Source organism: Vipera berus (genome assembly GCF_964194415.1).
Source record: "Vipera berus genome assembly, chromosome: 7".
NCBI classification, from domain to species: Eukaryota; Metazoa; Chordata; class Lepidosauria; order Squamata; family Viperidae; genus Vipera; species Vipera berus.
This window is the reverse complement of record NC_138209.1, coordinates 7,327,252-7,348,367: the sequence shown is the minus strand read 5'-3', so window position 1 is coordinate 7,348,367 and position 21,116 is coordinate 7,327,252. Positions and strand designations below refer to the sequence as shown.

Below are 21,116 nucleotides of genomic sequence, written 5' to 3'. Positions count from 1 at the left end.
TGTAAGCATGTGTATTTTAAGTACGGTATAAACTATTATAACCGTGTTTATCAGGAGACTATGCAATTGATGACCCTATTCCTCCACCTTATGAGATTTTAAATATTTTTGCAGGATAAATGTCTTTTCTCCTTTTCTTTACTTCATGCTGCCACAGTGCCAATGTTTACATTAGCCTTTGCAAGCCTTCCCTACCAGTTGGCATAGGAATTAGAGGCCGTGTTGTAAAGCAGTACTTCTTGAGGCATTAAATCAGATGTGATAGGCCTAGAAGAGCATGGCAAAATAAATGCATGCAAAATAATTTGCACATGGTGATCGTTGCTCATATATTAAATGTGACCTCATAATCTTTAAGGATAAGTAAGCATAGTTGTTGCTCTCTTTTTTCTTTTAGAGTTCAGACCTGGGAATGAAACAGAAGAGTGAATTGAATAGCCGCCTGGAGGAGAAGACCAGTCAGATGGCTGCTACAATTAAACTGCTTGAACAGAGGTAAACTCAAAACCGGTTTATCCAAGCAAGCTAAAATTGTGATTTATACTCATCCTTTCATTCATTCTTGGGTTACAGGAAAATAGTTTCCTAAACTTGTTTCTTGCAAGGGCCAGCCTCTTATAATTAGTCTGCTGCAGAAAAAATTGGGAAATATTGACGTACATGTTATATACTAGCACTGACATAGCTTCAGGCCAAGCTTTTTCTCAAAATTCCACACCAAAAGGTTGCACCACCTGCTTGTAAGTAGATCATTTGAGTTCTGCAACAAGCCACAGCAGCTTTAGATGGCAGCAAAAAGCTGGATGTTTTTTGTAACTCTCTACTGCCATCTACAGGTTTGTAACCCACATGTGACATGTTCATTTTTCCCAGAGATGGAAAAATTCTGCAGGGTTTCTCAAGGATGGGATTCACCCGTAAGCGGGAACAATTGTGTTGCTACTGAACAAGCCCTGTAAGAGTGCTTGTGTCCTGATTCTTTACTTGGGGTTTAACGAAGATTTAATAAGCGTTTGCAGACCCTTGCAAAACCAGTAATAGAATGGCAGTCAGGACATTAACGTACATACCATATGGCCACTCTATAACTAAATACAGGTAGTCCTCGCCTTACAACAGAATGTTTAGTGACCGTTCGAAATTACAACCACCCTGAAAAAGGTGACTTACGACCGTTTTTCACACTTACAACCATTACAGCATATCAGTGGTCGTGTGATCAAAATTCAGAGGCTTGGCAACTGACTCAGATTTATGACGGTTGCAGTGCCCCGGGGTCACGTGATCCCCTTTTGTGACCTTCTGACAAGCAAAGTCAACGGGGAAGCCAGATTTACTTAACAACCGTGTTACTAACTTAACAACTGCAGTGATTCACTTAAGAATTGGCAAGAAAGGTTGTGAAATGGGGCAAAATTCACTTAACAGCTGCCTGCTTAATAATGGAAAGTTTGGTCGTAAGTTGAGGACTACCGGTACATTTCCAAATGCACCAGCATTACAGTTCCTAACATTATTCAGCCGTTGCTTTTCAGCGTCTACCTATTTGAAGACACAGGCTAGTTCTAATAAAAAAAAACTTAATCTAACCACCTCCAGACAGGCTAAAACTTAAGCTAGTCTGAGCCGTTCTGATTTAATGACAGAATTTAAAGGGGAGGGGGGCGCTATGAATAAAATTACTTGCCAATAAAGGTAAAGTTCTGAGTTCTTCATTTAACTACCCCAGAATAATTAGTTACAAACATATTCCTCTTAATCTTAATGTGCATAGTTAGTTTTGGCAACAGAGATTGATAATTTAATGTAAAATTGGAAAAAGGCAGGATGTAACTCTTAGGTTTTCCATTTCTTTATAGACTGAAATCTAGTTGATACAATGTGCTGTAAAATTGATGCATATCGGGTTTGTTCACTATTCCACCGTTAGTTGGAATCATATCCCGTGGCAGGCCGTGTGATTAGCTTACTTTTGATGCAACCCAGCAGTCATTAAGGAGAATGGGGCTCTAAAGTGATTAAAGATCCGATCCCACCTTGAATATAATTTTAACAAATAGATATTTTCATTACTTAAGAAATTTAAAAAATAATCTTCATGGATTTTTTTTCCTGATGTTTGGAAAAGGATCCAGTTTCAAAAAATGAATATTTAGCACAGTTGAATCAGATGTTGCAATGATTGAAAATCAGATTAATGTGTGTGTGTCAAAAGTAATAGAAATAAACAGAGAATGGAAAGAGTTCACAGACTCGGTAGAACGATCTGAGAACACATGAAGTTGTCCTCTTTTAAAGCTAAGTAAATCTGGAAAAGGCCAATGCATTGATGGGAAGGAAACTTAAGAAATTTACGCACGTTATTTTGGATTCTACAAGGGAAATTTAGAGGATACAGTATAATCTTGTAACTGATTGGTATACCAACCAAAAAAATGTAGGCCATAACCATCATTTACAATCCATGATGGCCGGATTGTGTGACATGCTAAGCTAGCATATCACATTGTGGCTTAATGAGATGTTCGAATTCAACCCAATAAATTAAATGCTAGCAATTCGAGAAAACATTTGCCACTTCAGGTAGTCCTCGACTTACGACCACATTTGAGCCCCAGATTTCTGTTGCTAAGCGAGAAAGCTGTTCACTGAGTTTTGCCCTGTTTTACAACCTTTCTTCTTGTTAATCACTGCTGTTTTTAAGTTAGTAACGTGGTTGTAAAGTGAATCTGTCTCTCCCATTGATTTTGCTTGTCAGAAATTTGCAAAAGGTGACCACATGACCCCGGGACAGGGCAACCGTCATAAATACATGCCAGTTGCCAAGCGTCTGAATTTTGTAATCACGTGATCATAGGAACACCACAGCCACGGATGAAAAATGGTCATAAGTCACTTTTTTCAGTGCTATTATTACTTCAAATGGTCACTAAGCAAAAACACACATCACTCCTCAATTTTGAAAATACGTAGCTTTATTTGAGATATGCGTTGATGTGCCTTGTTCTTATGAAGTGAAGTTCAAGAGTTTAAATTATATTTAAGCTGTGCTTATTTAAAGTACTGTAGTATATAACCACTGATATCTGTTCAATTAACTGCTACTTTCTTTTATTGCGTATTTTCTCTGCTCCAACCCCCATTTTCCACATATCATTTTTGTTTCCTTCTCTCCCCCCCCCTCACCTTATAGCGAAAAGGATTTGGTGAAACAGGCAAAAACCTTAAATAGCGCAGCAAACAAATTAATTCAGAAGCCGCACTAGACATTTTAATTTTTGCAGCCGGTCACATAGCAACTCTGACATCTCGGCTCTGTTACGAGCGAAGAGCGAAACAAACATTGAGAATTTTAGATGTCAGAATTACATGTTGTCCCTAAAGTCGACGTGGAATTTGATGGGGATTTTTTTTAAAAAAAAACCAAAAAGGTTTTATTCGGAAACAGAAAAATTAACTTCTAGCTTCGCTTTCCCGGGTTAACGCTTAAACTTTATTAAAATATGAGCAATTCGATCAGTGAGTACTCCAGACAGAAGATAGATTAAAATCAGATTTGTGGCTACGTACATGCAATTGTATACCGCACATTTTTTATTTTTATTTTTTAGCTTTTACAACATAATATAGAAAAGTGTAGCAATATTTCTGCCTCACCCCAAATGTTCAAATTCAAAAGAAGAAGTTCTTGATTTTCCTGTTGCGAAGTAGATGGGGGGTGGGGGTGGGAGAACAGAGGCAGAGAATTTGGGAGCCTGCCGGAAACCACAATTTTTGTAGATGTGGTGGCTCCACTTGATCATAAGCAGGACAGACACACAACAGGGTTAGAAGTTGCTTTTAGGAGCGTTTGGCCATTATTAACCAAAGGCTTGTCTGCACTGCAACCTTTTCTGCCTGAGCCTTGCTCAGGATCTTTTGTAAATTTGAAAATGAGTGTTGAGGGATGCAAAGCACCCTCCTTTCGGAGATATTCCCATTCCCAGATGGCTGTGCTTAAAATCGTCCCAATTGAAGCTGGATGAAAATTCCTTCAGAGAACAGAGTCAACACACCATTTGGACTCTCTGTTGCTTGCGTTTATCTTCGGCTTGCAGTTGAGAACAATTGCCTCGTCCCACTCTCTTTTCCAAGAATTTCCTTTTTCAGGCTATCTGCCCATCCACCTGAATGAGCAAAATCCTTTCTTTGACATAGCCGTGGGCGGGTGGGTATTAAGAAATATTCAGAAGACACCCCCCCCAGAGTTCAGACGATGCAAATCATGCCAATGTTCATTGCTCAAAGCTGTAACCGGATTTTTTTTTAGCAATCTGAGGACAAGCTAAGCTAACAGGCCAGCTCAGACCACTTTCATAACAAGGGAAATAATTCATTCGTTCCCTTTAGGTGACACGGATGCAAACTTTAGCTGTTAGCTATTTTTTTTAATTGGTAAACCCTTCTTTCCCTTTGCATTGACTTCTACCTCTGCCTTTTCTCCCTAAAATATAGAGATTCCCATTTCCTGGTTGACTTTTATAATACACGTGTCTTGCCTTCCCTTGCTCTTTTAGAAAAGGCTGAATCGTTGTCCCTTTCATATATATATATATATATATATATATACAGAACTGGTAGCGTTTTATTGCGGATCACTCTTTGACTAAAAAGCAGCTACAGTGAAAAATAACCTGGCCATTGTTTAAAGCTATCTCTGGCTGCCATTAACATTTGATTCGGAGTGATCTTGATCAAAGAAGAGGGTTTGCTAGGAGTTGTAGTGAAAGAGCATCTAAGCCTTAGAAAGTCTACTAAAACACCGTGCTGTAACTTAACAGTGTATTTTTTTTCTTTTCCTAAATCTGATGAAATCGGAGGGGGTTGTGAGAAAGTGTGGAGAACTCAACATTTCTCAAACCATCCACGCTATTTTTTTTCCCTATCTTAAATAGTTGTTCTTCAACCAAGTGCCCTCCAGATGTAGGGGGATGCATTTCCAGCATTCCTAGAGAATGCTTTGGGCTGTGTTGATTGAGGATTTGGTGAAGCGTAAACCCTAAGACACGTCCCTATTTAATGTGTGAAAGAGATAAAAGATGTGTTCTTCTAAGTTCCCATTAGGATTGAAATGGTTCCATCCTATATAAATCACCTTTGTTTGGTCCAGGAAAAAAGGGGAAACGCGGGGGGGGGGGGGGGAAAGATGGGAAGAAAAAATATAGTAGCTTGATTTTAAAATCCACATGGCTGTAAAATCTGATTCACCTCATAGCTTATAAATCCGTCTGACAATACCCGTCAGATTTATTTATTCATTCATTCAACCTTGGGGGGGGGGGAGAAATTGATTTGGGGATGGCATGTTCAAATCCTATCCAAAAGTATTAGTCTTTTCATTACCATCTCTTAAATGGGGTGTGTGGTTAATGCTTTCCTTCTGGTTGAAGTCAATTCCGACTGACTTCACAATCGTGACCAACTGTTTTGGCAAGGGTAGGATAGCAGTTTTCCCCTAACAACTTCTGGGATTTTTATAACCTGGAAGCTTACAACCCCGATAACCTCTGGTAGTTTTCCATCCACGGGATAAGCAGATCTGCTAAGCTTTTCAAGATCAGCCCAGGTTGGCGCCTAGCCAGTTACACAAATAGATTGCCTCGTAATTTTTTTTTATCCACAGACCCATTTCTTTTAACATATCCTTCGAAGTCATCCTTTTTCCCTCCCAGGGAAAAATGAAACAATCCCTGAGAAATTAGGTTTGGTTTTTTTTTTTGCTTGCCAGCTATTGGGCTTAATTTAACACCCAACAGGCAGGACTGAAACCGCAACTCGTACAACATCCAAGAATTTCGTATAAGCGAATGCTGATTGAAGAAAGTTAGAAGCTATCCCTACAGAATTTCAGCCATTGCTACGTTGCAAGAACAGACGATAGATAGATAATGTTCTTCTGTACCTCTCTTTCTCCTCTCTCCTCCGTAAAAGGGGGCTGCTTTGCCTTCTCTTTTGGGTGGGCTATTTGGGAATTACTTCTAGGTTGTTCTTCACTCACTCTGTGTGTGTGTGTGTGTGTGTGTGTGTGTGAGAGAGAGAGAGAGAGAGAGAGAGAGAGAGAGAGAGAGAGAGAGAGAGAGAGAGACATTAATAAAAGGTCAGTGTGGACATACAGGTGGCCCACCTGGGACCACCCAGAAATACTTTTCTTCTTTTCCACCCAGAAATACTTCCTAAGAATCCCCTCTGAGTCTTACCTGGCAGATGGGGCCACTTGGCTGAATTCTTCAGCCTGTCTCAGAAGCGGAAAGGCAGGCGTCGTCATTATTTTGGAAGAACAATTCATTCTACCTTGACCACCCTCCGGTGAAGCGTCCTCCCTAAGTATTTGCCCCCCTGGTTGGTGGATTCAAGTAGCCCAAAATCAGTTTATGTGTTGTGATAGTATACTTTGCCCCCTTCTTCTCGTTGAGCAGCACCCGAAATTGTCATGGGAACCCTAAACAAACACCCCCACAACTTTGCCTTCGATCCGGAAGCCTTGCGTGCTTCCCCTGATGTGACAGTTGTGAACGAGGCTAGACCAGGGGTAGGCCACCTGGGCTCTTTTATGACTCGTGGACTTCAACTCCCAGAATTCCTGAGTCAGCATGGCTCAGCTTGGAAACCTCTCCCTTTCCCCTCAGCATGGCTGGCTCAGGAATTCTGGGAGTTGAAGTCCACGAGTCATAAAGCGGCCTAGGCCTAGGCCAGGGGTAGGCCACCTGGGCTCTTTCATGACTCGTGGACTTCAACTCCCAGAATTCCTGAGCCAGCATGGCTCAGCTTGGAAACCTTTCCCTTTCCTCTCAGCGTGGCTGGCTGAGGAATTCTGGAAGTTGAAGTCCACGAGTCATACAAGAGCCGAGGTTGCCTAATAACCTAGGTATCCCATGACGCGAGTCCCACTTACTTGTATAAAGCTGCAATGTAACGTAACGAAGAACCCACAAAGACCTTTTCACCTTACTCTGTACTTGAGATTTGCTTTGACTATGGATATAATAAAAGTGATGTTTTATGTTTATCATCTAATGACTGTAAACTGTAGTAATAGAATAAAAAAAATGGAAAAGAGACGCTCCTTCTGCCTGGTTCACCTCACCCATTTTTTTTATTTTTTTAGTCCTTCGTTAGATTTTGTTCTTTGTCCCCACCCACCTTCTCGTTTCCACGCTCACCCCTTCATCTCTCATCCAGCTTTTTCTTTTATTTATGGTTTCAATTTGGTCTCCCCCCCCCTACCATAGCTTTTGTTTTTTATCACAAGTTCATATGGCTCATACCCAGATTGCAGCTGTCCGAGCGGGAATGCCAGTCTCTACAAGAGGACAATCGGCTCTTCAAGCAGGAATTTGGGGACAAGATCAACAGCCTTCAAGTCGAAGTGGAGCAACTTACCAAGCAGCGGTGAAGAGAGACCGTTTCCCTTCCTCTGGGTATCTTTAGTTTGGTGGGGATTTTCCATCCGGATGGACAGGTGGTCTTTGAGCTTGGTTAAAGCAGAAAACAATATTCAAATTGTTTGAAATTGTCATGGGAACCCTAAACAAGTATCAAGGAGAAACCATGTACCAATCAACATGGGCAGGGCAAACTATTGTATATAAATAGAGAGCAGCCCCTACTCCTAGCACTGATGGATGTTACCTGGTTTGTGACGAAATGTATGTAAGCAAGCAACCAAGCTTATAGAGCAGAGGTCCCCAACCTTTTGGGCACCAGGGACCGGTTACGTGGAGAGAGGTTTTTCCACGGACCGGAGGGTGCGTGGTTTTGTGTGCTGCCTGCATCCTGTGGATGGGGCTTTCCTTCTTTGTGCGGACCGGTTGCTGGCATGTCACGGACCGGTACTGGTCCACGGACCGGGGGGGGGGGGTTGGGGACCCCCCTTATAGAGGACTGAAGACCCTACTGGGTGCCACTGTTTAAGGTGGTCAGACAAAGATGGGGAATGCTGGAGGACTCATCAGAATGGAAATGAATGGAAAGAAACTAACCACACATATTTCTCTCTTTGAGCCCAATGAATTATTGTCTGCTGCAAACTCCGCATAGGTGTCAGGAAGGGCCTCCGGCCAATAAACCCTTGAGCTCCATTCAGTTGCCCCAATTCCACCCCCAATGCAAGGAATTACAGGGTTGTTAAATGAAAAAAAAGTGATCCTGCGTACTTCAAAGTAATATTTTTTTAAAATGCTTTATTTGTTTCAAGGCCTATGTAACTTGAATATCATAATCCTCTGCTGGGTGGTTTGCAATGCAAATTAAAAACAGTTATAATCAAACTAGAATAATATATTTAGTTAAACTGAAATTTACTACAGTGGCACACTGCAGGGGGCATTTTAAAATAAATGCACATCAAGAGTTAAATATGAAATTGCAGAATTCTATAATTACAGTCCTTTATCAGTCTACCAGCCGTGAACCCCAATGAATTTAAGTGGGACTTATTCTCAAGTAAGCATATTGTGTGTAGGATTTCTACCTAAGACAATCAATGTACAGTAACTGTGTTTTGTGGAAGATGGGAGTGGAATAGCTCAGTGCTGAATCATGCTCAGTCCATAAGCCCTACAAGGCTTTCTAGAGCAACTTTGGGGTTTTGTATTTTGGGGGTTGGGATCCTTAGGTTTTAAAACTGCTCCCTAAAATGGGCAGAAATCTGGTGAAAATTATACAGATACCTGCATCTTGGATGAAGGATCAGGATTAGTTTAACATGTCACCTCCTTAAAGCAGGGGTCTCCAGGCTTGTAAGTCTTCAACTTTTTCTGAGCATATTAATCCTAATAGTATACCTCCAGGATTTAATCTACCCCGACACATATGGGTGACATACAATAGAATTAGAACGACTCGTGGGGTGTGTGCCGATTCTCTGTATAAATGGAGAAAGACACCTTCAGCACAATGTGATTGCGGAGCTCCCCGACAGACTATCCAACATATAGTGAGGGAATGCACTAATAGAAGATACCCAGGAGATTTTAAGGACTTCCTCTGCGTAACAACGGCAGCTACTGACTGGATCTCCAAACTCGACATTAAACTCTGAAATGTTATTTCTGTTTTCCTCTTAGGTTTTATACTAATTGCTTCTTTTTTAAAAAAATTGTTTTAACTGTTCTAACTTGTAAATATGAAGTGCTTTTAATTCTGTGTGTGACCAGCCATACGCTAAATAAATCAATGTTAAGACTTGTAGTCTTTTAAGACTTAGGGACTTCAGCTCCCAAAATTCTGAGAGTTGAAGCCCACAAGTCTTAAAATTGCTCAGTTGGAGACCCCTGCTTCCAAACAGCTTGACTGGAAGCCTGAAAAAAGACATACAGTCATTAACAAAATAGCAGAGAGAGGATATTTAATTTAATTTAATTTATTAATATTTCTATACCGCCCTTCTCCCGAAGGACTCAGGGCGGTGAACAGGGCAAGAATAAAAGACAGAATTACAAAAGTTAAAAAATAATTAAATACGTGTCCACTAAAAAACAATTAATACATAGTAAAAACCCCAATAAAATACAATAAAAAATACAATAAAAAAGTCAAATGGACAACAGAATCAGTTTAAAAACGTGGTGCTTTTGTGTACTGGCATGGTTCAGTTGCTCTTCTATTGATCAAATTAAAATTGTCATTTTTTTTAAAAAAAAGATAGCTCTAAAGGGAAAGGATGGGGACCATTTTATTTTGTTTGGGAGGGGTTCCTGTTATATTTAACATATTTTCTCCTATTGTTGCTTCAGAGGCCAGCTTGAAGTTGAATTGAGACGGGAACGGTGGCTGCATTTGCCTCACGGAGTTCCAGATAACAAAAGCTTGTTCAGCCCTAACAAAGGCATTCAGAAGACAGGATCAAAGATAGTAATAATTCTTGTTTGTTGCATTACATCTCACTGGCTTAATGTAGCTTCTTTTTTAAAACTGGGTGCTTAACATATAGTGCTTATCAATTGTGGCTGGAATTCTAGCTGCTGTCAGTCAAATATTCTATAACGGGAATCTGCGGGAAAGGGTGTCAAAGTGAGACTGTAGGAGATGATCAGGCTGAGTCCGAGGGATCAAACAGGTCATCAGGCTTGAGTTCCTGCACGCCTGCAAAAGCTCTAAGCCCAGCCCGCCTTGAATTCCTTTCTTATCTCCCGCTCATTTCTTTTGGCCGTTAGTTGGTCAGATTCTTGTAGAGAACTTAAGCTTGCCATAAATCTTGACACTCATTTGAATTGCCTGGATCTCCTGATTTCCCCGGTGCTCGACACATACAAACTTAAATGGTGGGCATATGTTGAATATCTAAATAAATAAAATATCCATGTGATTGAAGCTCTACCCCCTTGTTTACAAGTACCGCACATGACACACTTAAAACAGAGGTGGGTCTTTGATCTATCCCACCTTCCTTGCTGGCTTACCCCAAAGCAAAGTCAGTGAGGAAGCCAGGATTGCAAGATGATCCTGTAAATCGTTCACACCTCTACGGCTTTTTTGTCCTAAAGAGCCTGACCACAGAGTAGCAGATCCCAGAGCCCGCCCCTGCTCATGCACACCCTCCCCCATCCATCAGCGGCCACCCTGTCCCTGTCACAGCACAACAGCAATTTACCTGGACACTTGGCCTGGTTGCAAACTGCCTGGGACTTGCAACTTCCTGCTGTCTTCCCCATAGATTTGTTGGAAGCCAGTAGGAAGTTGCCAGGGGGTCCCTCAATTAACCACCCATGATCCTTGCTTAACAGCAGCAATGGGCACTGACTGGATTGCCATCGTTCAGCAGTGTGGCCTTGTGAACGTTATGAATTAGATCTCGCAGCAAAAATTCTGGATCCAGTTGCCATGGTTAAGTGAGAACCAGCTGCAAACTCCCTGTGTCAGATACGCCCGTATCATGCTCAGGGAGACAATTCAGATCATCCAATTCTCATTCTAATCTTTTAACTAATCTCTGACTTGGTAGTGGCAGGTGGCTCCGTATTCTCAACAGGAAACTGCTAAGAAGCCCTGGTGACGCAGTGGTTAGAAAGCAGTGCTGCAGGCGGACTCTGCCCACAGTCTGCAGTCTGATCCTGACCGACTCACGGTTGACTCAGCCTTCCAGCCTTCTGAGGTTGGTAAAATGAGGACCCAGATTGCTGGGGGCAAAGAGGCTGACATTGTATACCGAGAGGGCTGCAAAGCACTACGGAGGGGCATATAGGTCTAAGAGGGCTCCTGCTGTGGCTATTATGGAAAAGTAATTCCACAATGAACGGTTTCCACCCCTTGTTTCAGGTAGCATATTCAAAATAAAGGTGGCTTTGGGGTTTTCTGCTTTGGCTCTTCAATATATATTCCTTGCTTTGATAGGATTCAAGCGACAGACACCTTGAAGGGGATTCCCAATGGAGAGCATCAGTGAAAGAGAATGCAGTGCTTTCAAGCAGGTATGGGCTAAATCCAAAATCACAGTCTCTGGCTTATCTTAAACAAGCAAACAAACATAATGATGTTGCTTATAAATCATAAGTCATAGATAGATAGATAGATAGATAGATAGATAGATAGATAGATAGATAGATATAGATATTGATTAGATATATAGATATATAGATATAGATATAGATATAGATATAGATATAGATATATATCAGTGATGGGGAACCTTTTAGAGGCCGAGTGCCCAAACTGCAACCCAAAACCCACTTCTTTATCGCAAAGTGCCAACATGGCAATTTAATCTGAATACTGAGATTTTAGTTTAGAAAAAAAAACCATACATCAACATCTTTTGTCTTAAAAGAAAAACACAATAACAAAGCTTTCAGTGATAGAAACAACTTTTTACTGAAAGGTAAAAGTTTGCCTTTGGCATGCTTTTGAACAATTAATGTGATTTTTGCTGTTGCATGCATGCTGATAATTTGTCTAACCTTGGCTCATACTTTGTAAGTTTGAGAGCAACACGTGCAGCACTCAAGTCATCTGTTAGTCAGTTTCTGGTGTCAGATTTGATATAATTCAAGGCTGAAAACAGCGCACTTGCTCTGGAGGCTTGTTTTGGCTAGGAAGGGGCTTGACAAATGGCTTTTTCCTGCGAAAACTTAGCCAAAGAGTGAGGCGCATGTGCCTACAGAGAGGGCTCTGGGTGCCTCCTCTGGCATGCGTGCCATACGTTCGCCACCACTGTTATATAGAGATAGTGATAATTGAGCCCAGAATTGTGGTCATTAGTTACGCTAGTTGTCTTGACCATGCCCAACTTTACAACCTTTTTTGTGGTGGTCGGTAAGCCAATGCTGCAGTCATTAACCAAATCCATTGTCTGCAATAGCTGTTTCATGTCAGAAACAGAAGTAAACACTGCTTTTCGGGCAAAACCCACAAAATATGGTCATATGACTGGGATGTTGCAAATGGTCATAAATGAGGGTGGTTTTTCAGCGCCCCCCCCGAAAAGCAATCGTGTGATAGCAGGGGTGTTGGCTGTCAAAACTTTGAATCCGGATCATAAGAAGCCATGGGCTGGTCCGTCGTAACTTCAAACAGTTGCTAAGCAACTGGTTGTAAGTCCAGAAAACGGCACATATTTAATACCTGGGTTTTTTTTTGCAAGATGGAGTTGAAGTAAATTGATATCTTATATTGCAGTGTGTTTCCTGACCTGCAAGACGAGCAGGTAAGTAACTGGTTTTATGAATTCTGGCAAAGCAGCTGGATTTTGTTTTTGTTTTTTTGTCTCCCAGTTAAGACTGGTTTGAACTTTAAATTTGAGCCGCTGTATATGTGGCGATGATTTCTCAAAGGTGCTTTCCCCCCCCCTCTTCAAAAGGTAACTGGAGGTTTTTTTTTCCTTGAAGATGTTTCGCTTCTCATCCAAAAAGCTTCATCGGTTTTGATGGAGGAGGGATGTAAGGATAGATACGGACGGTACCTGGATCTGAGACTGATGGTGGGGGGGGAATGGAAGGACTGTGTTCCTTTGCAGTCATCTGGTCATTGGCGCTCTCCCTGAGGGCTCTTGAAGCCACTTTGGGGGGGGGTATCTGTGCCCTCATTGCACCCTGATTCAGCTGACCCCGAGGGCACAGATTAACTCCCAAGTGGCCTCAAGAGCTCTCAGGGAGAGTGCTAATGACCAGATGACTGCAAAGAAATACAATTCTTCCATCTTCCCTCACTATTCTATCACAACCTATCCTTTCATCCCCCCCATCATCCAATCTCAACTGTCAGTACCTTTCCTACCATCCCCTTACCATCAAAACTGATGAAGCTTCTTGGAAGATAAGCAAAAAAATTAATAATAATAATAATAATAATAATAATAATAATAATAATAATAATAATAATAATAATAATAATAATAATAATATTGGAAGGGACCTTAGAGGTCATCTAGTCGTCGTCGTCTTCTTCTTCTTCACTCTGGATGGTCCCATTATTCAAGAGGCTGTTGGCAGCCGGTTCATTGATAGCCAGTTGGTGCACCTGAAATGCGTATCTAAACTGTTTTAGGGTGTAGCGTTCTGTTTTTGGGGCTCGTACGAATTAATAAGGAAAAGCCATCGGATGCTTTTTCAGCTGCTCGTTTCACCAAATGCTTATTCTGTTTCTTATTAAACATTCCCAGTTGCTTTTCACGCGACATTGCGTGTGAAGATTGCTGTTTTTTTAGCCACTCAGAACCTCTGATACTAGAGCAGTGATGGCGAAACTTTTAGAGACCGAGTGCCCAAACTGCAACCCAAAACCCACATGTATTGTCGGGTGCCGGGTGGGTGTGGCCCTTTGGGTGGGCGTGGCCCACTGGGTGGGCGTGGCTGCGGTGGTAACGGCAGAGTGGGTGGGACTAAAACGTTCAATCAATCAATTCCAACTTTGCGAGATCTTTTTTTTTCCCCCACGAGAAGTTGACATTGATTAATTGAACTTTTTTTTTTTTTGCACACGGCGGCAGAGGCCTAAAGCGAAAAGGTTTTATAAAACCCAGCTGAAGGCCTAGAACTGGGGCGACGGCGCGCGTGCCCACAGAGAGGGCTCTGCGTGCCACCCGTGGCACGCGTGCCATAGGTTCGCCACCACAGTACTAGAGAGAGCAAATCTGAGCAGCAGAACAGCTCCCCAGTGGTAGCGTCAATGACCAGACAATCTGCTAAGAAAGGGATATGAAAGAGGAAGTGAGTTTGCAATCTAGGAGGAGTGATGATGTTGAGAGAATACAGGTGGTCCTCATCTTACGACCACAACTCAGCCCCAGAATTTCCATGGCTGAGCAAGACGGTGGTTCAGGGAGTTTTGCCCCATTTTATGACTTTTCTCACTACAGTGACTAAGTGAATCGCTGCAGTTCTTAAGTGAGTAGCACGGTTGTTAAGTGAATCCGGCTTCCCCATTGACTTTGCTGGTCAGGAGGTCGGGACTCCCCGGGACGCTGCAACCGTCATAAATATGAACCCAGTTGCCAAGCGTCTTGGGAGTTGCTGCAACAATCGTTAAGTGTGTGTGGGGGGGAAAAACGGTCATAAGTCACTTTTTTTCCAGGGCCCTCATACAAATCAGTCCTCAAACGGTTGTTAAGTCGAGGACTTCCTGTATTTTTGGCAGTTATGAGTTTAAGAATTTGGCTTACGCTGAAGATCTTTAACTGGGTTATCTCCCTTTATTTATTATGAGTCTTTTTTGGATGCGCCAAGCGCAGAACCGAAAAGGGAGAACGTTGCCCATTGGGATGGGTGGGCTTTAGCTAAGAGCCAGCGGCACAGTGATGGGAATAACGGCAGGGCTGACTCCGAATATGTGTAAACACGGTGTATTTTCAATGCTTTAGGAGCAGGCTTCCGAAAAGCCCAAACCCTGCCAACTGTGTCGAGAAGAAAGTAGTCGGAGCAAAAGAAAGGTAAACTCAGCTCATCGTTTAACTTGGGTCACTGTTTTAAAGCCCTACCTGGCTACCTGTGGAGTCGTCTTCATCCCGTTACATGAGCCCCTCCCATCCAATCAGGTGGGGGAAGGCATGTTGCAGGCTCCATCAATTAAAACAGGGGCCCCCAATCTATGGTCCACGGCCCGGTCCCACCCAGGGCCTGTTGGGCCACCAGTTAGTTACCCCAGGAACAGCTGGCCAGCCAGCCCTGCCCCGCTTGCGGTAGCCCCACCCCGCGGGCCCCATTTGCACATTTCCCCGCTGCTCCCTTTCCTTCCGGGCCGCCAAGCTGGAAAGGTCGGGGGGCTCTGAATGAAAGAATTCCAACTGGTGGGGGAGAGGAGAGTCTTTTCGATTGTTGCCTCCGTCAGTGACCACAATTGAGCTTAAAATTTCTGTCGCTAAGCGAGGCAGTTAATTGAGTTTTGCCCCCTTTTGCAAAATTCCTGCCTCAGCCGCTAAGCCAGTCACTGCACTTGTTAAATGAACCATGTGTTCGTTAAACGAATCTGGCTCCACACACCCCCCGCCCTCCCCACCCCACCCCCCCACACACATTGACTTTGCTTGTTGTAAACTGGCTGAGACAGACACAAATAGCCATCGCAGGGCCCTGGGACACTGGCAACTGCAGTAAATGCATTCTGGTTGCCAAGCTGCTGAATTTTGAACACGTGACTCTGGGGTCATAAGTGTGAGGACCTTTTGTAAGTCACTTTTTTTCTGTTTCTTTTTTATAGGATTTTATTACATTTTTTTCTTACATACATGTAATGATTTTTCAACCAACGTGCTGTCTGGGTTTAAAAACGCTAATGCACATTTAATTCCTAATCCTTCGTTCTTTCCTCTAACCATCGATAAAATAAGTCCCAAATTTGGTAATAATCTGTTTCTTTTTTATCTTTCAATCTCACGGTCAATCTGTCCATCTCTGCGCATTCCAGTTTTTTTTTTTTAACTCTTTCTTCCTCTGCTGGCACTCCATTTTTCCAGCATTGCGCAAATAATATTCTTCCTGCTGTTGTGACGTGTGAAATCAAAGATAGGCTTCATTTGTTAGATCTTTTCTGGCATTAATACCTGGTAAGAAAAGTTCAGGTTTAAAGTCAACATGTTCTCCCAGTATCTTTTCTTACCAAGCATGGTATCTTTTCCCAATGAACCCTTTGTAAGTCACTTTTTTCACTGCCAGTTTTAACTCTTTGCATGGTCGCCGAACGGATGGATGCTGATAAGTCGAGGACTGCTACGTGAATTGGAATTCTCGGGGTTTTGACTGCTGTTCCTCCCCTTTCCAGAACACCTGCAAGAACTGCGGAGGCATCTTCTGTGAAGATTGTTCGGCCCACGAACTCCCTCTTCCCTCGAGCATCAACCCGGAGCGAGTCTGCAATCTTTGCCACAAGCACTTAATACAGCAATATTCTGCCAGCCCTTCCTAGGATGCAAAAAGAGTGGCCGTGCTTTCTATGTTGCCGACTCCTTCCCCGAAACGAGTCGGCTTCCGACGATCTCGGGAGCTGCTTGAAACGTGATTTGCAGAGAACAATTTTATTTTATTTTATTTTCTGCTTTTGGCAGAGACAGAAAAATCACGGGGGCGGGGGGGGTTGGGGGGAGGGGGTTGGGCGGTCATCCGTTGACAATCAGTCGTTAACTGCGTTGTTTGGAAGCTTTGGCGTTTGACCACACCTTAAAGACTTACCCCCCCCAATGTAGGTTGGGGGATTTTCTCCTTTGTGGGTCTCTTTGTTAGGGGGAAAAAATGGCTGCACTCAGCTTCCTCAACAAAGACAATATCCGCCATAGTTCGCCACCCATAGACTTGAAGCAAGATAGAAAACGGGACTTCTCTAGGGGTGCCAACTAAGCAGAAGTCACAATGTGAGCTAGGAGCTAACCCAGTCTAGTACAGACATTGTTTTCTGTAGAACAGAGGTGTGCAACCATGTCAACTTTAAGACCTGTGGACTTCAACTCCCAGAATTCCCCAGCCAGCTGGGGAATTCTGGGAGTTGAAGTCCACAGGTCTTGAAGTTGACAAGGTTGGTTACCCCTGCCGTATACGAACTGAGTTATGTGAGTCTCTGTTTCATAAAAGTCCAACACTAAAGTGGCAGAATCAGAGATATGACACTGAATGTGAGTTACCTAAAATGGAGGCGTACAAATTTTGACGTTACAGGGGCCACGCCAGGTGGCGTGTCACCACTTGACAGGCCATTTGACAACGTTGAGGGTTGCTTTTTTGCTTTTAAAGAGGACCTCTGGAATTCTAAGGGCTAAAATAGAATGGGTAAAATAGAATTGCCTTTTAAATCTCTCCAAAACGGGAGGGAAGAAGGATCAAAATATTGATTCTGCCCACTCGGGGGTGGGGGGTGGGGGGGGTGTAAATGCCAGAAGTGATTCTGATAGGCCTTTTTTGCAACCCCCATGCAAGATTTCTACAGCTCAGGTCTAAAGAACTGTTTTTGGAAAATGCGAAGCATAGGATTAAGCCCTTCAGAAATGTATTTGCAACGTTCACAGGCGAAACAATAAAATGAAAATCTAAACGTAAGGGAATAAAAAAAATAAAGCAATTGGTTAAAGGTAAAAATGCCGCAAGCATGATTTTTTTTTCAGTTTTTTAAGTGAAAATGTTTTTGAACTTACGTTTTCTTTGCTGCTTAAAAAATGGCTTGCCTTTACAAAGTCTTTTTAAAAGGCAGAATGGTATTCTGCATTCCCTTTTTGCTGAGGTTTGGCATACAAATAATTTAGCAAAAGTAGTCCTTTTGAACTTCCCGGGAAATTTTTTGAGCATCTTTATTTTTTTGCAGGTTACCAAGGCTAGCAACTAAAAATCATCATAGATTTGGGTGACCTTTTTTAAAAAAAATCTCTTGAAATAGAAATCGCTTGAAATAGAAGGGCAGTGTGGTGGCCTAGTGGTGAAGACGCTCGCCTCCCACTCAGAAGGTTGAGAGTTCAATCCTTGTTAGCAGCAGATGTTTCTCTCTTCCGGTGCAAAGAAAAAGTATCTCCTGTGAACTCCGCATGGGTGTCAGGAAGGGCATCCGGCCCATAAATTCTCAGTTCCATCCATTCACCCCAACCCTATCCTGAATTAAGGGACTATACAGGGTCATAAAAAGAAAAGAAAAAGAAAAAACTTGAACCCTTAACCCTTGACTGAGAAAATAGGACTATGTTGGCAGTACAACTCATTTAAATTCAGTTTAATTTAGATCCATATTTTTTTAAAAAAATCCACTATTTAATGGTCTTCTGAAAGCATGGCAGCAAGTCAGAGAATATAGGGTGACGTGCTGGAGATTGTTGCTTAAGAAAGGGAATTTTTAACAGTGGCGGGCAGTTCCAAAGCGTTTCATCCTTTGTACAGATGTTTTTACTTGAACTGAACATTAAAATGAGGCCACAGGATGTACTTGAATCTGTGGTTTATTTGCCTGAATAATGCATTGCTGGCCAACCATTTGTAAGCTTTGCCAAAAAGGGCATGTACCTAATTTCATTGTGAAATTGACAGGGCACATTTAAGATCTCTCAGTGCAATAATTGTTTTCACCCATTTAATGGAATGGGTAAGGCACCAGGCTAGAAGCTAGAAGGTGAGTTCTAGTCCCATCTTAGCTATGAAAGCTAGCTGGATGACTTTGGGCCAATCACCAGGAGACGGTGAGTTCTAGTACTGCCTTAGCACGAAAGCTGGCTGGGTGACCTTGGGCCGTTCACTTTCTCATCCCAACTCATAGCACAGGGTTGTTGTTTTGGGGGGTGGGGGAATAGTAGTACTGTGTGTGTTCACCACCTTGAGTTGTTTATACAAAAAAAAAGGCTGGATATAAACAAATCATTGCTCAGGCTGCTTCTGGGGAAAAAATGTGTCAAACTGGTGTTCCTACAATGGGAAGAAAACCTAACTGTACTAGGTTAACCTAGCACACATCCTTTTTTGGCGACGAAGCCGTGCAAAGTCTGAATTTTTTTAACCCTTCCATTCATGAAGGAGAAAGCAAGAGCCCTATAAAAGCTTCATCTTTTAGGGTTTTTTTCTTCCTTTTTATGACTCATTTTGCATACTGACCTACGAAGTGCTGACTTTGTACCCTTTTTTAAAAAGGGGTGCGTGTAAAGGAATAAACTGACACACTGATCTGTTTCTGACCTTTTTATTTTCTTGGGAAATCCCTAGGGGAAAAATTAGGCCACTCGGTATGGAGATGCTCTGGGTTGTGAGAAACAGCATGGGATTGCCTAACCTTAGATCGTTTTGGTTTAAGAGTTTCTACACTTCTGCGTTTGTGGTCCGATTTACAAGTATCCTGACGTCTCGACAGTTGAATGGGCTCGCGTTGTTTGAGAAAGCGGATTTGAAGAACGATCAAAACAAGAGCCCGGCAGCACCATGACTGCTTTAAGGAAAAGAGTCTCTAATTTGGTGATGATCATCACTTAAACCACTGTTTGAAATTACAAGAGGCCAGTAAAGCACTTACGGTCATTCTAAAATGTTGTGCCCCACAGAGACAGAAATATATCCTTTGGTCACAAAATTGCATTTTGGGTGCTTGGCAACTGCCTCTCCTTTACGACCATTTGCAGCGTCTTGCAGTCAGCGTGTCCACGATTCAAGTGATTTTTGCCGATTCCTGGCAAACAAAAAGACTGGGTTCACACTTAACGACCGTGGCATTTGCTTAATAACCGCAGATTTCCTCAAATGACTGCCACAAAAAAAAAAGTAAAATGTAGCACAGTCATGTGGGGGCGCAGGTTTACAACCGCAACCTGTGAGGGGAAATCTAGCCTCATTTGCAGCTCTAAGACAAGGGCTGCTCGTGCTACATCCACATGATCAGAGTGGATCATCGTGGCAATAAAAGTTCGGGTCATCAGTGTTTGTTTCAAGAAAATTCATTTTTTTAAAAAAAAACAAACAAAAAAACACTTATTCTGTACCAGGCTCTTACGCGAAAAGGTCTGAAGAAAATACACAGAAAAAGGGCTCGTGCCCATTTCACAATCTGGCCAGTTGGTTAAAACAGAACATCTGAAATAAGAGGCTAGGGATTTTAATTTTTCTGTAGAGTTTGTTGTAGTTCATTGCAACATTTAACTGGGAATTAGATGTACAGGGCTTGTATATCAAATGTGAACTTACGGAAAGCAAAACTGGGTGATCGGGGGAGAGCCTTGGTGGAGCAGTGGGCTGATGCCTCCTTAAGTAACACCAGCTGCCTGCAATTAGTGCAGGTTCGCATCCCACCAGGCTCAAGGTTGACTCAGCCTTCCATCCTTCCCAGGTAGGTAAAATGAGGACCCAGATTGTTGGGGGCAATAAGCTGACTTTGTAATAATGCCGCTTGGGGTGTGTGTGAAAGCCCTAACAAGCAGGCATATACATAGAATGAAGGCTACTGCTAAGCTTGTAAGCCGCCCTGAGTCTTCGGAGAAGGGCGGGATATAAATGTAATAATAATAAAAAAATCTCGCCATATCCACGTTCAGCTCCTATTTAGGAATTTTCTAGCTGTTGCCTAAGCTTTGCATGCAATCAAATTTCTGTCCGGTCATGTCACTCATACTAATCCACCGTTCCAATCTTATCAAAGCCAAGGAAGGAAGGCGATGACCAACACCTCATCCCCAATCTCTTTTGAGTGTTGCCTGCTAGTGTGGAAACTCCCATGCCTCTACCTAAACGACTTGAGTGAAAAATGTGGAATTTCAAGGGTGGAAAGGGAAGCATTCCTATTGCCCAGGTCTATTCAAGACTTGTCTTCAAGATGAGTCATGTTTTATTGCAGCCACTGGAGGAGTCTATGATGCCAAATTTCCCCCCCAAAAGCGTAGCATCTAAAGCAGCTTCTTGAGCCCATGACAATCTAGAACAAGGGTGTCCAAATTTGGTAACTGGTAAGACTTGTGGACTTCAACTCCCAGAATTCCCCAGTCCCCATGGCTAGCTAGGGAATTCTGGGAGTTGAAGTCCACAGGGCTTAAAAGTTTAAAGCACGACTGGCTGAGGAATTCTGGGAATTGAAGTCCACAGGGGCCAAAGCTGGATACCCCCAACAGAAGGTCCCTTCAGAAACACATTTCTTTCATGCATGTAGTTGCATCCGTGTGGTGTCTAGTCAGCTTTTCCTTCCAAGTTCCTGTCTCAAAGCCCTGCTCC

The 21,116-nt window shown here is 42.6% G+C and overlaps 1 protein-coding gene across 7 annotated transcripts in view; it reads left to right on the top strand.

Moving 5' to 3' along the window:
- The window catches only part of RUFY3 (RUN and FYVE domain containing 3), a 75,982-nt gene extending 56,891 nt beyond the window's left edge, over positions 1–19,091 (top strand). For 3 of the 7 annotated variants that reach the window (XM_081332052.1, XM_081332050.1, XM_081332051.1), the window contains 7 exons: positions 398–495; positions 7,309–7,428; positions 9,774–9,891; positions 11,371–11,447; positions 12,652–12,679; positions 14,831–14,899; positions 16,228–19,091. In XM_081332052.1, the coding sequence (XP_081188178.1) occupies positions 398–495; positions 7,309–7,428; positions 9,774–9,891; positions 11,371–11,447; positions 12,652–12,679; positions 14,831–14,899; positions 16,228–16,371 (654 nt within the window). In that variant the 3' untranslated portion in view covers positions 16,372–19,091. Of the gene's footprint in view, positions 1–397; positions 496–3,193; positions 5,393–7,268; positions 7,429–9,773; positions 9,892–11,370; positions 11,448–12,651; positions 12,681–14,830; positions 14,900–16,227 lie in introns of those variants that run through there. The other 4 variants (XM_081332053.1, XM_081332054.1, XR_014027024.1 and 1 more) reach the window with 3 other exon arrangements.
- Positions 19,092–21,116: the final 2,025 nt, after the last annotated feature.